At 37.1% G+C, this 15,010-nt stretch overlaps 1 protein-coding gene across 2 annotated transcripts in view; it reads right to left on the bottom strand.

Moving 5' to 3' along the window:
- Positions 1–15,010, bottom strand: part of Ptprb (protein tyrosine phosphatase receptor type B) — a 121,651-nt gene that overhangs the window by 74,747 nt on the left and 31,894 nt on the right. The window contains exons 1-4 of one of the 2 annotated variants that reach the window (XM_026386686.2): positions 14,293–14,606; positions 13,616–13,889; positions 1,382–1,660; positions 228–485 (exon numbers count right to left, since the gene is read on the bottom strand). In XM_026386686.2, the coding sequence (XP_026242471.2) occupies positions 228–485; positions 1,382–1,660; positions 13,616–13,889; positions 14,293–14,346 (865 nt within the window). In that variant the 5' untranslated portion in view covers positions 14,347–14,606. Of the gene's footprint in view, positions 1–227; positions 486–1,381; positions 1,661–13,615; positions 13,890–14,292; positions 14,607–15,010 lie in introns of those variants that run through there. The other variant, XM_026386687.2, reaches the window with a different exon arrangement.

Raw genomic sequence — 15,010 nt, 5'->3', positions numbered from 1 at the left:
GTATCAGCTTTGTTTCCTTCAAAATGTTGCCAAGGACAACCCTCAACATTAGAATAAAAGCTACTCCTTCATTTTTCTACATAGAAAAGTAGATATATATGAAAGTCTTTTTATAACTTACACGAATTTCATTTTTTCCTATACTATTGTTATTCAAATAACTTAGTAAACTTGATTAAAACTTGATGTGACTTTTATTCTTGTTCAACTAGAGAAAGGGTACTTACCTGTCCTGACTAATTTCCACCTGTGGTTCTTCAGTCCTGCAGCCATAGTCACAATAGTGAGGTTGTAGAGGTGGCCAGGTATCAGCCCATGAAAAGTATAGGAGGTATCGCGTTTGTCCACAATACTGTCATGAACTAGGATCCCTTTATCCATTAGCATCAGCCTGTATTGTTCCACATTTCCAGAACCATGGGACCAGGAAATCAGGAGAGAATTAGTTTTTGATGAAATACCAATATCTTTCACTGGAGATGGCACTAGTGGGACAAAACGCATGTCCAAAATGTCATTCATAATGCTCTTAGAGAAGACATAGACACATTTAATAAGAAATCACATATTCACTAATGCTTTGGGTATATCTTAACTTGTATAACAGCAATAATAAATAATAGCACTCTGGAATTCATGGGACCTTGATTAATGCTCTTCAAAGTCTACAGCCTAAAGCTACATCGTAGGTGACTTGTCTATCTCACCTATTTAATAGGTATCAAGGTAGTTTTTGCCAATGAAGTACATCATGGCACAGCAGTAAGTGGAAGAGACAAAGGAAAGAAGCAGAGGAGATCAAAAGTGGAAAGAGAGGGAGATAAAACAAGAGAGAATGAATGAGGGAAGAGTGGGTGGTATGAAAGACATGTACTTTCTGGAAGGAGGTGATAAACAGCTGTGGACACCATGTGGGTACACTCCATGTCTTACTTCTCCCCACATCATGGAAGCAAAGATTTGTTGCAGACATAGGAACATGCAGAACACATCATGACTTGATGTTATTTAAGAAGAATACACAAAGGAGAAAAACATTTATAAAACAAGTTTTATGGCACAAACAGAAAATAAGGCAGAAAATCCTGTTGCCTGGAGTTTGAATTGGAGGAGGTAGAAGGGAGCATCTCCATTTTAAACTAGAGAATAAACCCAAATCAGAGAAGTTTCATCACTTATTCAAGTTTTCCCAACAAGCCAGCATCACAGTCACACATCCTATATTCAGTGTGGTCTTTCCACTCTATCACACTACCTCCTTTCAAAGGGCTAGTTAGTTAATTTATTTATGATCTGAAGAGCATTCTCATCCCCATTCCTTGAATAACTTTTAACTTCAAATGCATCATAGACTATGAACTATAGACAATACAGGTCTTACCTGTTGACCCATTGGTATAAACTGTAGAGGAACGTTTCTCTCCAGAGACAGCTGTGATGGCAACATTATAATAATTACCAGCAGTGAGGTTTAAAAATGTGTGTTCATTCCGTGATGTACTTCCTTGAATTTGGACACCTTGCATCTTTTGGTTATTATCATCTAATAACTGCACCTCATACCAGGTGACTTTTCCAGGAGATGGAGTCCACCAAACATGCAAGCTGGTTGAAGTAGTCTTCTCTTTACTGACTCCAAACCTAGCAGGTGGTAAAGGATCTGCAGGACAAACACCAAGAAAGAGAACACAGCTTGAATATTTCCTCCAATAACTGCTTATATTGCTGCAATCTAGATTCATCTTCATTAAAAATATTAAATAATCTTCTGCCTGCAAAACACATTGTCATTTTGCTTCACTTTCAAATATATCATTTCATTTTCAAAAAAAAACCCAAAACCTTACTGAGTTATCAGTCATGTAAATTTCTTTTTCCAAAAAAACTCTTTTGTGAAGGTAGCTCTGATTTTGAAAGTTTAAGCAAGATTATATTTACTTTGGTTTTCAGGCTTAGCAACCTTTTTAAGTATTGACAAATACCCATACTAAAGATCTGAATAGAAAATGTAGATATTATTGGCGGGAATGTAAATTACTATAGTGACTATGGAAAAACCATTATGGGCACTCCTCAAAGAACTAAAATAATAGAGCTACCATATGATCCAGCTATACCACTCCTGGGTATGTATATGATGGGAATAAAATCATCATACAAAAGAGATATATGCACACCCATGTTTATTACAGCACTATCCACAACAGACAAGTTATGGAAACAGCCAAGATGCCCGACAACAGATGAATGGATAAAGCAAATATAGTATATACACAGTGGAATATTATTTAGCTATAAAAGAAGAATGAAATTATACCATTTGCAGGAAAATAGATTCTTCAAACATTCCTTAGTATTCCTAGATGTTTACAACCTTAGTTCTGGCTCATGTTAAAATTGCTCCCAGAGCAGAAGAGAATGGAGAAGTTTTGCACCCAGGTTTTCATTTCAACTCTCAAAGCCATGGGTAATTTGAGGGGTATGTTTTGCCTATGTTGAATTTTCACCACTGAACATGAAATGGGATGGAAAGTGCAGCTCTGGGTTAGGAGCTCTGGCTTAGTTCCTAACTAGGTCAATGGTAATTAGTGAGCAGTCGTTCTTCTGGTACAGTGAGGAGTAGAATCTTAGAAATAAAGATGTCCCTATTCTGAATACCTAGAGAACCACTGAGAGACATCTATATATAAGACATTTTCAGAAATCCTACTTCGCTCTTGGTCTAGAAAATGGGATCAGGATATTAGAGAGCAATATTCAAGGGTCAGGTCAGATGCTTTAGTGGCACAGTTATAGAGATCTCTGTTCTTAACCACTTCCTTTTAGACTATATTTTGCTCACAAGATAACAACTGGAATTCTAGACCTTATCAGAAAAGTGTGTTTTAGGAAGATGTTCACTTTTGATTGATGGAAGTGCCAAAATAAATAAGGCAACTTTACTCCATATTCAAAAAGCACTTAGAAACCAACAGTTCATATGACAATCAATTAGTGAGCAATAGACACCTTAGGCTTAGTACAACCTATGAAATCAAATGACTTTAATGTTTTATGTTTTGTATGAGCACATCACATTGCAAAAATTAAATATGCCACATTGCACTTTGTAATATCAATAATGAACAATAATATGAACGTTAGTGGGACAAGCCAACCTAGTTACTAAGACAGCCCAAAGTCCAGGTGAGCTTGGAAGACAACGTTTCGTGGTTCACACCAGTTGATGGTTTCACCTGAAGACTGGGTTCTAAAGTCTGGTGACCTGAACTTGAATCTGATTCTCCTATTTTGTAGCTCTGTACTTTGGGCAATTGGTTAATCTCCCTAGGCCTCTGTTTCTTCATCTATTTTCAAATAGTTCTATCTTTTTCATGGAACTGGTAGGAAGATTAAATACAATATTATATAAAAAGCTCTTAGAACAGTATCTGGCAACTGTGATATCATATTATTATTCCTACAATCAGAAGCAGTGACATGTAGTGCTAAAAAGCATGAGCTTGGGCTTTGAAGCCAGACAGAACTACATTCAAATCTTGGCGCCATCACTTACCAGTGAAGAGACTTTGAGCAAGTTACTTAACCTATCTAAGTTTCCCTTTTCCATATGCCTGGTGAGAACAGTAATAACAACACCAACAACAATGACAATCACAACACCTACGTTCCATGGGAATTTTGAGAATTAACAAAATATAGAGGAGATTTTTACCAGTCATGCAATGGGCATTCAATAATATGAGCTTATATCTGTCTACTGACCATAAAAATATATTCTTCTCTGAATCACTGACAAGATGGAGGTAAAAATTGAACAAAGAATTTTAAAAATAATAGCTTAATTGACTCCTCCATAAAAAAAAAACTTGATAAAATCTTAGAACTAACCTTCTAACCCTAAGCTAAATTTAAAAATTCTCAAGATGATTCTTATTTATAGGTTCTCGGGGGAAAAAAATTGTTTTGGAGGGAGGGCAATATTTTTTAAAATTTCAATCCTAGATAATAGCCTATAATGAAGGATGTTATAATAAAAGAAAATAAGATAAGTTTTCCACACAGAAAGTTTTCTTGTCTGTCAAAAACAGTGAATCACATTTAATACCATGTGATTTTAATAGGCAGCGAATCCCAAGAACAATATGATCACACCCAACAAAGATGGTGCATTTTTGCTGAAGTGGCATTTTAAGGACAAGGATGAGAGGGGCAGTTGCTTCTAGTGGTAATTCAGAAGCTATCAATCCTGTCATCTATATCTACTATCAAGTGAGGTAAAGATTAAAGATGATAATATAGTGACCACTATAATATTTAATATATATATATGTATATATTCTGTAAAATACGAGCTATAACAAATAAATTTTAAGGTTGCGTGCCTAGAGGGTGAAGTTCAGAAATGCAGACTTTATCTAATCTCTCTGAGCCAGAAAACAAAACAGTCAATCCTTTGTACATCCGCTAGAACAAAGGACAATGAGACTGGGAAGTGCCTGAGCTGCAAGAACCTGCCCTGGAAACAAACACTTAAAACCCCATTTATACTGTGATAAAGCCCTTTGCTGGCAGGGGTCCACTATTGCTATGCATACTGTGAGAGTTAACTAGTTTTCAAACTTCTTTTTAATCTAAGCCCATTGGGAACTCTGCTCTATGAAAAAGTTTCCAATATTTTATTTAAGACAAATTAGATACTTTTATTAGGGGTGTGATTTTCATGTGTGTGTGTGTGTGTGTGTGTGTGTGTATGTACAGAGAGATTATTGTAATGCTACTTGACAATTTAGTTATGTACCTATAATTTTCTGATCACACATAATTAGAAAACCACACTTGCATAATTCATGTCGATAATTAGAGGTATCAATTGCACATATGCATGCATTTATAGCCTCTTGGGTGATCCCACCCATATACATAGTAATAAATAAAGTATTACAAAATATGAGGACTGTCAAAAACCATAAGCCAATACTTTCATCTTGATCGATGTATCAAAATTCATCATTGTCTATACATTTAAGACATCTCTTCTTGGCTCCAGACAGACCTGAACATGGAATGCCAAATGTAAAGTTCTGCAATATTTATCTGATAGACTTGAAGGAATCTCCCAGCACCAGGAAACCTTGGAATTTTGAAAGTAGGCTTGATGTTAACACAAATTTTTCTGTTCCCAAAGAAAAAGAAAAAGGTTGGAAAAATCCCTAAACCGAAATGAAATCAATTTTACCTTTTTAAAAATGTGATTTAGAAAGAGGGAGAAAATTATATTTAAAATGCAAGTAATATTTACTTTCTACTTTTTTTTAACCACATCATGGCCATTAAAACATTAGTATTTGTTGGTACAAGAAGTTCAAGACTTTTTAGAATTTGAAATGATTGGATTCATTTTAGAAATAAATTTAAACTTATAATAATAAGAGTATAGTCAATCTATAGATTGACAGCAAAAACTTTTCTTGAAGGCACTATAGGCTCCACATTATCTGCATAGGAGCTCATGGCTTACAATCTGCTTTCTCAGTTAAAACAGGGTTTCAGAGACATTAAATGACTCACTCATGTTGTATAGATGCCAGGTACTATGGCTGAGCTTCTAATACCTAATGCAAATTGAGTGCTCTTTCTACCACACTTCAGCTGTCCTGGTGTGGGAAATGATGTCATGAATTGCATATTCAGTGTAACAACAACAAGAAATATATAGATGTCTATGGAAAATGATAATAATTTTATAGAATTTTTCATTTGGTAATTTGGATACTGTAGCAGAGTAAAAAATGAATAACAGCAGTAATGTCAGCTCAATCTAATTCTGAAGCCATGAAAGTTCCCTTGAAATATTCTCTAAGCAATGTTTTTCTTGTCTGTTTCTTTATTCCTCTAAGGTTATTGCCTTTACCTGGGGTCTCCTCGCCTTGTGCTGAGTTGCTTCAAAAGTCTTCCAGGTATCTTCCTTATTTTCTCTTTCCTCCACTGTTGTCACAGAATAACCTCTTTGTACATATTTCCCCTCTGCTTTCCTCATACCCCTTGAAGTATCAAGAACTTTTCAGGAGTTCTGATTTCAAGACCAAGTCTAACTTTCTTCATAGGCACTCAAGGACTTCTGAAACTGGATATTGTCTGCCTTTCCAAATTTATCTTTCACCATTATCACTCCAGCCCAAGAGATTTGTTTTGGGTAACTTCTATATCTTTACAGAATTGGGACACCATTCTAGTTATAAAGCAGGGTGGTTTAGGAGGCATGATTGGAAACTTCATTTACATAAAATGGAACAAACATCAACTATTTATATAAAATAACTGGAGATTTTTCTTATTTACATCAGGGGATGGGGCTAAAGTTCCTGGTGCAAAACACCATGGAAAAGAAATTGCTTACAACCTAAATACACTTCTTGGAGGTAATTTCTATTGTTATTGTTGTTGTTTGACTATAGTCAGTTTTCTTGCTTATTTTAAAGATGATACAATATATTATGCTATCAGGTTGCTGAGCATTAGATTCAACATCTTTATATACTAAATGTAAAAATTAAGCTACTGAGGAGTTTTCAAAGTTTTAACAATTTCAAAAGGAAAATTAAAACAGTTTTCACAGTCATATACATCATTGTTAACAGTGTCGGCTGCTGTGTGAAGCTGCAGGTCATCATATTAAGTGCTAGGTACCTAAGTGCTGGTAGAGAGCAGCACTCTGAGAATCTACAATCTACTCAGGGAGTTATGACTTATGATGAACTGTCAGGAAGGCTGACTTCAATGTCAAACATAGACCAGTGCACCTTAAATACTGTCACAGGGTAGCTTTAGGCAAGTCACTTCACCTCCTCAGCCCTTAGTTCCTCAGCTATAAAATGGGATTAACAATGCCAACTTTATAGAGTTTTAAGTGTTAAGAGGAAATGGAGATAAAGTGTCAAGTGCCGTTCTTGGCACATGGTGGGTACACAGTAAAAGGTAGTTGGTACGAATATTGCCGCTATTCTTGCAGTTAACACAGGTTGAGCATCCTTTACCTGAAATGCTTGGGACCAGAAGCATTTTAGATTTTGAATTTTTTCATATTGGAAAATATTTGCATATACGTAATGAGATATCCTGAGGATGGATCCCAAATCCAAGCACAAAATTCATTTATTTTTCATTATACCTTATATATTGCCTAAAGGTAGCTTTATATACTATTTTTAATAATTTTATGCATAGAAGAGTTTCATGGTCTGGAATTTTCCATTTGTGGCAGCATGTTAATGCACAAAGGTTTGTGGATTGAGGAAGATTTCAGATTTTCAGTTTGCTCAAATTATAGTAAAATAGGCAACATTAATGCTAATTTTGCCAAGTTGAGAATGATATCTAAAGGCTTAGGTATTAGAAGTAAGCTTCATGAAGGAGGTGAACTCAAACACATTTAGAAGGTTAGGTAGGACTTAAAAATCAAGAGAAGAAAGTAATTACAGAGTGAGAGAGAAGTTTAAGATAAATCATGAAAAAGCTCACTTCTAGTTAGAAAATGACATCAGCACTGAAGGTACCCAGATGACTTGCAGAGACTGCTGCACCCTCATCTCCATGGTATCCCAATTCTTTGATGTCAACACCCAATGCTTTTTTTTGGGGGGGGGAGGTACCAGGACTTGAATTCAGGGGCACTTGGACACATCCCCAGCCCTATTTTGTATTTTATTTAGAGACAGGATCTCACTGAGTTGCTTAGCACCTCACCTTTGCTGAACCCTGAGATTCTCCAGTCTCAGCCTCCCAAGCTGCTGGGATTACAGGCGTGTACCACCAAGCTCAGCTATACCTGTCCACCTAAATAAATATTTTAAGGACTTTTTATTAATATTAAGTATGATAATATATTGTGGTTATGTTAAAATCCTATCTTAAAGAGATGAAGTCTGAGATCTTTATAAATAAAATTAGTTGATGATGATGACTTGGATTGCTCAAAATGATGTGCAGTGAAGGAATGGGAGAGCTATAGATGAAACAAAATTGATCATAATTTGTCAATTATTGAAGGTAGGTGATGGGTACATGGTAGTTCATTTATTATTCATTTTACTTTTCATGTGTCTGAGTTTTTTCCATGTAAAAGGAAGAAAAATTAAAATTAAAAATATAAGTCCCTAGGGCTGGGGTTGTAGCTCAGTGGTAGAGGGCTTGCCTGGCATGGGTGAGATTCTGGGTTCAATTCTCAGAACTGCATATAAATAAAAAGTAAAATAAAGGTTCATTGACAATTAAAAAAATTTTTAAAAGAAAATATAAGTCCCTAGAAATCCATGTGTATACCTATGATGTTCATTTTAGTTCATATTTTATGTTTAAGGGCATACGTGTGTCTTAATTTATATATGTTCATACATATAGCATGGGCTTGATTTCTCCTATAAGATCAGAAAGGTGTCAGTATTATCTTTGGAGGGGGTGGTCAACAGATTGGCATCAGAGAATGGAAGGCAAAACAGTTTTTCTTTGTTCTTATTTTCTTTGGGCAAATTAAACTGGGTTGTTTCATTCCGTGTAGATAGCTCAACTTGACCTTAAAATTCCTGAAATATATAGACTGTAAAAGTCTGATTGCTAAATACTGAAGTCATCACCAAAAGTTCAACACAATTAAAAATCAATAACATCTCCCTATTTCCTCATACTAAAACATATTTAATCATTACTTTACCCTTGTGCAGGAAAAGTGTATATAGATTTAAGCTATAGTGTAATATATTTTGTCCTCTGAGGATTGGGAGGCTGAAGCAGGAGGATCATGAGTTCAAAGCCAGCCTCAGCAAAGGTGAGGTGCTAAACAACTCAATGAGATCCTGTCTCTAAATAAAATACAAATAGGGCTGGGGATGTGGCTCAGTGGTTGAGTGCCCCTGAGTTCAATCCCTGGTACCCTCCCACCCCCAAAAAAATCCTTCCTGCAGAATAATTGAAAGAATATTAGGGGAAGCTTGGGCTCTACACTGTGTCGACTGTGTGGATTTATGAAAATCATCAGTTCTTATGAAGATCAATATCATATCCATCCTGAATGTAGTAATAATAGTACACTTACTACAGACCTAGTAGGTGACAAAATGATTCCAGGTTTTATGTATGAATTAAAAATCTCATAACAAATCTATAAAGCAAGTATCATTATTGTTATTGTCTTCACTACATAGATTAGGAAGCAGCCCTGTGTTGGGGAGGGTATTTAGGTAATCTGCACAGAAAAGCTTAGCTGGTGAGCAGTGGAGGCAGTCTGCTTTCAGAACTCCCATTATGCCACCTGCCCCTTCACAATACCCACTCTACAGGATTGCCACAGGGTCAAAGTAAAGAATATATGGTAAATGTAGTATATATTTTATACTTTGTATTTTCAATACAGAAGGTGACAGTGTTCTGTATGCTACAACATCACACTGAAAAAATAAAAGTATGTTTCTCCTCTAGGAAAAAAAAAATATTCCCAGGCCTTATAGATTTAACTATGTATAAAGAGGCATGATCCCAAAATCTTAATGCTAATAAATAATAGAAAAACGATGTCAATAGTTCTTGAACCTCAGGTGCCTTCATTCACTTTGATGTTTGACGTATAGAGTCCCCCAACTCATATCTTCTAAATTCTGATTCATTTCAGGTAGAGCAGAAACCAGGAATATTTTTATAACAAGCTTTGCAAGAGATTTTGATGCAAGTAACTGATGGAGAGTTTTGAGAAATAGTGGCTTATGTTAAAGCTTTGTATTGTGAGATAAAATCTGTCTCCAACAAAATTATATATCAAAGCTGTAAACCCCAGTACCAAATACAAAATGAGGCTGTATTTGGAGGCCCTTTAAAGAAGTGATGAAATTAAAAATGGAGCCATGAGGTAGCTCTGATCCAATAGTGTTCTTTTAAGAAAAGATGATGACACAGGCATGCACAGAGACAACCATGTGAGGATACCACCATCTTCAAATCAAGGCTAGAGGTCTCAGAGAAAAACCAAACCTTCGGACACCTTGGACCTCCAGCCTCCAGGATAGTGAGAAAATAAATTTCTGTTTTTAAGCCACCTAGTCTGTGGGATTTTGTTATGGCAGCCCTAGCTAACCACCATAATAAACACCATTTTGAAGGGGAAATAATAGCTGATGTGGTAATTTGATAATTAAAGTCACTAAATGTTTTTTACTAAGGACAAAAGAATCAGTTATATTAAAATAACTAAAATAATTTCAGGATTATTTTGGTGTTGTTTTTCTATTACTAGGCTAATTACTAAGTAGCCAAGACAGATTAACAAGAAGGCAAATGTCACTGAAATATTTGTTCCACAGGTAAATTTCTCTACCTCTACTCCATTTCTCTGGGCTCCATAATGTACTCATAAACCAGAAAGATTAGATAATATTATTACTATATGTCCATTCTGTTATTAAAATGTTCACTTCATTAATTCACATCTACCTCTATCTACTATCTACCTATCTATAGATCTATTCCTATCCATATATCTATCCAGCCATTTAATCAATACCATGTACTCAATAAAAACCTATATCTTTTAATTCTGGACCAAAAAATGCCCCCAAAAGTTCTAGATGTGAACATTCAAGAAGTTATAAATTCAAATACCCTTAGAATGCATTCAGATGGTTTTCCAAATCTTCCAATAGTTTAAGAGAATTCATACATTTGGATTTTTTTGCACAAGCACTACAGGAGTCAAATACAACATAGCTAGTACTTAGACACCTACACATGCCTAGAGGTTATTTGTTTGCAACCTCTGCTCTAGACTTTCAAAAGTGTCAAGTTGTTCAATATTTGGTATGTTCACTCTGTTATTTCTGGTGGTTTCACAACAAAAACAACTTGACTTTCAAAACATATTCTTGTTAAATTGGCCATTTAATGACACTTGAGAACTGCTGAGTGTCTTCTCCTCTGTGGTATGGCATACTTGAGGAAGGGCAAAGTCCTCATTCAGGAAAATGTGGTAGAGCTCTGTTGTCATCTTCACCATAACCTTGTCTCAGAGCTGCTCAAGACTACAAGGGCAGGGACCACTTTTTGTCATCTTTATTAGCTCACCAATCACTACCTGCCATTGTTCTCTATAGTGTCGTGCACAATTAATATTTACTGAATTGAATTTGAATCCAAATTTTTTCAATTCTGATTTTAAATCTGGAGTGGAAATTGTTGCTAAAATACTACCCATTTAATTAAAATTTTTTGAATCTTAAAGGTCAGGTCTATAGGAAACCAAAATAGCTATTTGAGACCAGAAAACTCACACATGAAATGATACAGAGATAACCTAAGCAATTACTGTATCTACATCCAAGTCTTGTCATGTTCTCATTCTGTTTTATTCTAGACAGATAAGATAGGCATAATGTAATAAGGAAAGCACTCACATTCTTAATGACTTACTTGATGTTTTGTCTCAGACTTAATATTGTACTAGTTAGAATTACTTTTGTAACAGTAAACTATGATTTATGGAACTAATTTCTGTAGCTGAGCAATCAGTATTTACATTAAGAGAAAGCTAGCATTTTTTCTTAATGGAATGAACAATTCACCTATATTTTTAAAATACAGAAAGTACCACTGACAAATAAATAACAAACAACTAAAAAAAATCCTTCCTGAAATAATTTCTAAAATACCTTAATTTTAAGAAGTTCTATTTAAATAAAAAATTATTTTAAAATGTAGAGAATTCCAAGAAGGGTTATACCATCATACAAAAAGCATGCAAAAATAACATTATTACCTAAACACCACCTGTAATTTTCATCCTTCCCATTTATCCTGCAACTCATAAAGTTTGTGGTTAAAAGTACTTGTAAAAAGAATCTCCTTAAGAAGAATGATGAGAATCCTGAATGCTAACATATTGTAGATGATAATGAAGTCTTGTTTTATTCAACATAAACAATAAGATGCAAGCATTTTTTTTCATTTCACAGATACCTTTGGATTTGAGACACCTATCTGCATAACGAAACTCAAAATTTATTCTATATTAGTAACACCCCTAGTGACTCCTTTTCTTTTATAATTTTTTTCCAAAAAAGTAAATCCTCTGGGTTAACTGTATTTTGGCTTTTTCAGGTTTTCATCTTTTCTCCAACAGACATCTAAAAGCTCTTCTACTTTTGACAAATTGCTCTGCCCCACTGAACACACATACAGTTGGCTAAACTCTTTTTCCAAAGTAATTAACACATCTGGAAGTTCTATGTTGTTATAAATTTCACAGTGTTAGTAATATGAGTCTTCACAGAACTGTCTTCAAATACCAAGAAACCAACCATGTTATGACCAAAAACCCAGCTGCTGAAACTTCTATAAAATGTTCTAATTTTGTGGTTGGTTTAAGTCTCTCTTTGGTTCCCTGTAAAATCCAAGCAAATTCTTAACAAGTGGCTTCTCTTTTCAATTTAAATTACTGCAATTCTCAGAAAGAACCTAAAAGTTTCATCTGGAGTAAGTCAAGTGATGTAATTGGGCATTATAATTTTTTTCTTTGAAAAGAAATAAAATTAATAGTTGGTTACAAGAACCCAGTTAAATTTCCTGCCTTGTTTTAACTGTCCTTCAAACTGGATGTTCTCACACCTCTTTCAAAAACTATATGGCTCAATAAATGATTTTGTTCAGGTTAAAATGTGAAAGAATAGTAAGGATAACACATTTCTTAATTGAACTTTCAGAATGTTTTTGCTTCAATTTGGATTTCTGGAGAAAATAAGGCTTTGTTACTGCAACGAACAGAGATAATATTAAAGGCCAATGAAGTCAAAGAACATCAAAGTCATTAGAGAATTCAAAGCACACCTTTGGATAGCTATGAGGATTAAGTGAGGTATATACTTGACAGCCCCTGAACTTAGTAAGAACCTGGACCTCAATGACCTAGTATCATTTTGCAGATAAGAGAACACAGGCAAGAAAGTCAAACTCTTAACATACACACGAAAGGATTTACAAAAAGTGTAAGGAAAACAACTGACTTGAGGTGTAAACAAAACATGTTATCTGGTATTATGCTCTTTTAGTTAGTTACTCAAAAGACACAAAATAATTTTGAATCCTCATCTCAAGGAAATTTCCTAATTTTCCACTATGAATAGCTCTATTCTATTCCTGATGATTTTATGTCCTGGTTCTAAAAATAAAACTAAGTTGAGGAAAGGCATATCCTTAATCATTGCACTTCCAGTATCTATTCCAAAAACATTTACTTAAAATTATTCCAGGATTTGACAACTTAGTGTGATGGAAGCTCAAACCACAACACTTTAACAAATTCCCTCCACAGCCCAAGATTTCTCTTTGCTGCATCCCTTCCCCTCCTACAGTGGCTAGTCAGTGACCGTTTTCAGCACCAAGGTAGTCTCTCAAAGTCAACCAAGCTACTTCTGGTCAGACCTAAGGAGACTAGAAATCCTCGTCAACATTTATCTTCACAGATTTTTTTTTTACCTTTATCTTTTGTATTCCTGGAACTCAAATGAAACACCAGGTTGGAAAGGCAGGATCCAACCTAGAGTGACTTGGCTCTCCAATTGCACCTGTTACCCTTTACCTGTTTGCAAGACCATGGTTCTCTCTTCTCCGTCCAGAGAAACAATCCTGAAGTTGTAGATGGTTCCTGCTTGTAAATCCTTGGGGGTACATCCATAGGTAGTGTTGTCTATCTGAATGGGGTGGCACCATGAAGGCCCTGAGGTGTCACCGCTATAGATGAGGCTAAAGTTACATGGTGACCCTAAAGTTCTCCACTGGATAGACACCGACAAGCTGGAGACCCTGGACTCCGTCAGGGTGAAGTTACATTTCACTGACTCTGCCAGTCCAGTCTGCAAAGGAATCAGAGACCACAGTTTAAACTGGCAGTCCGAACCACCAGGGAGATGTGCTCACAGTGAGGCTCCCCAAGTCGTCTCTATTTGTGCCCCTCAAGCCCAGCCTCAGCCTGTCCCTTTGCCCTTCAGCCTGGGTGAGGGGTCAAAGGGAAAGCAAATGGCAACTTTCTCCCTAGTTCACCCTCCCTGGGAGCAGATGGAGAGAGAAGGTGGCTTTTTTCCTTTGACAGCAGGATGAGATGTCGTTTTAGGAGTTTCCGAAAAGGATTGCTCTTCCCAGGATAGAGGAAGAAATTTTGCCACCTTTCCTTCAAAGCACCGCCTAGGAGAGCGGAAAGTAGAGTTTGGTTCACAGAGAGGGATGCATTAGCGGCCGACCCCTTCTGGGGCCACTCACCTGCAGTAAACTCAGTGTAATCCACAAGGTCAGTCGGGTTCCATAGTTCAGCATTGCGCTCAGGGGTTAAGACCGGGATTAAACCTAGGGGGCTGGACGCGGAGCCGCCCGAGGGCAGGCGTGGGAGTCACTTGTTGCGCGCGCTCAGCGCGCCCCGCGGGCGCAGCGCGCTTCGCTCCCGATCGGAGACAGACAGGGGCCACCGCTGTTGCTGCTTCTGCTGCCGCCCGGGGCGGGCTGCGGACGCGACAGGCGGCGGGGGCAGGCAGCGCACAGCCCTTCCCACGCTGCCATTCTGACCCGCGCTGCCTCGCCCCGAGCCCAGTCCGCGGACTTCCGCAATCAAAAGGCAATTTCCTTGTCTCCCGGCAAAGGAACAATGCGCTGGAGAGGGAGGGAGCCCCGAGGAGCCAACGCCTGAGGCTGCCAAGGGGGCCTGAGGCGAGCCAAGCTGCCCCCGCGCCCTGTGCCTTCCCGGCCAAGGGCCCGGTCTGGGTCCGCGGGCCTCTGCCTTCTCCTCCTTCTGGACTTTCACTTTTCCCCACCCTGTGGCCCACAACCCGGTTGTCTTAGCCACAATTAGTGCTTGCTCCCTCTCACTTTTCAGGCCCCCACCTCCTCCCCTTCCTCCCTCCACACCCCTCCCTATCTTCCTTCCTATCTTTCTCATCTGCTTTCTCCAGAGCCTCTTTTCCCAGGATTAAACTTGACCGCAGCA

This window comes from Urocitellus parryii, chromosome 5 (assembly GCF_045843805.1).
Source record: "Urocitellus parryii isolate mUroPar1 chromosome 5, mUroPar1.hap1, whole genome shotgun sequence".
NCBI lineage: Eukaryota > Metazoa > Chordata > Mammalia > Rodentia > Sciuridae > Urocitellus > Urocitellus parryii.
This window is presented reverse-complemented; position numbering and strand designations above follow the sequence as displayed.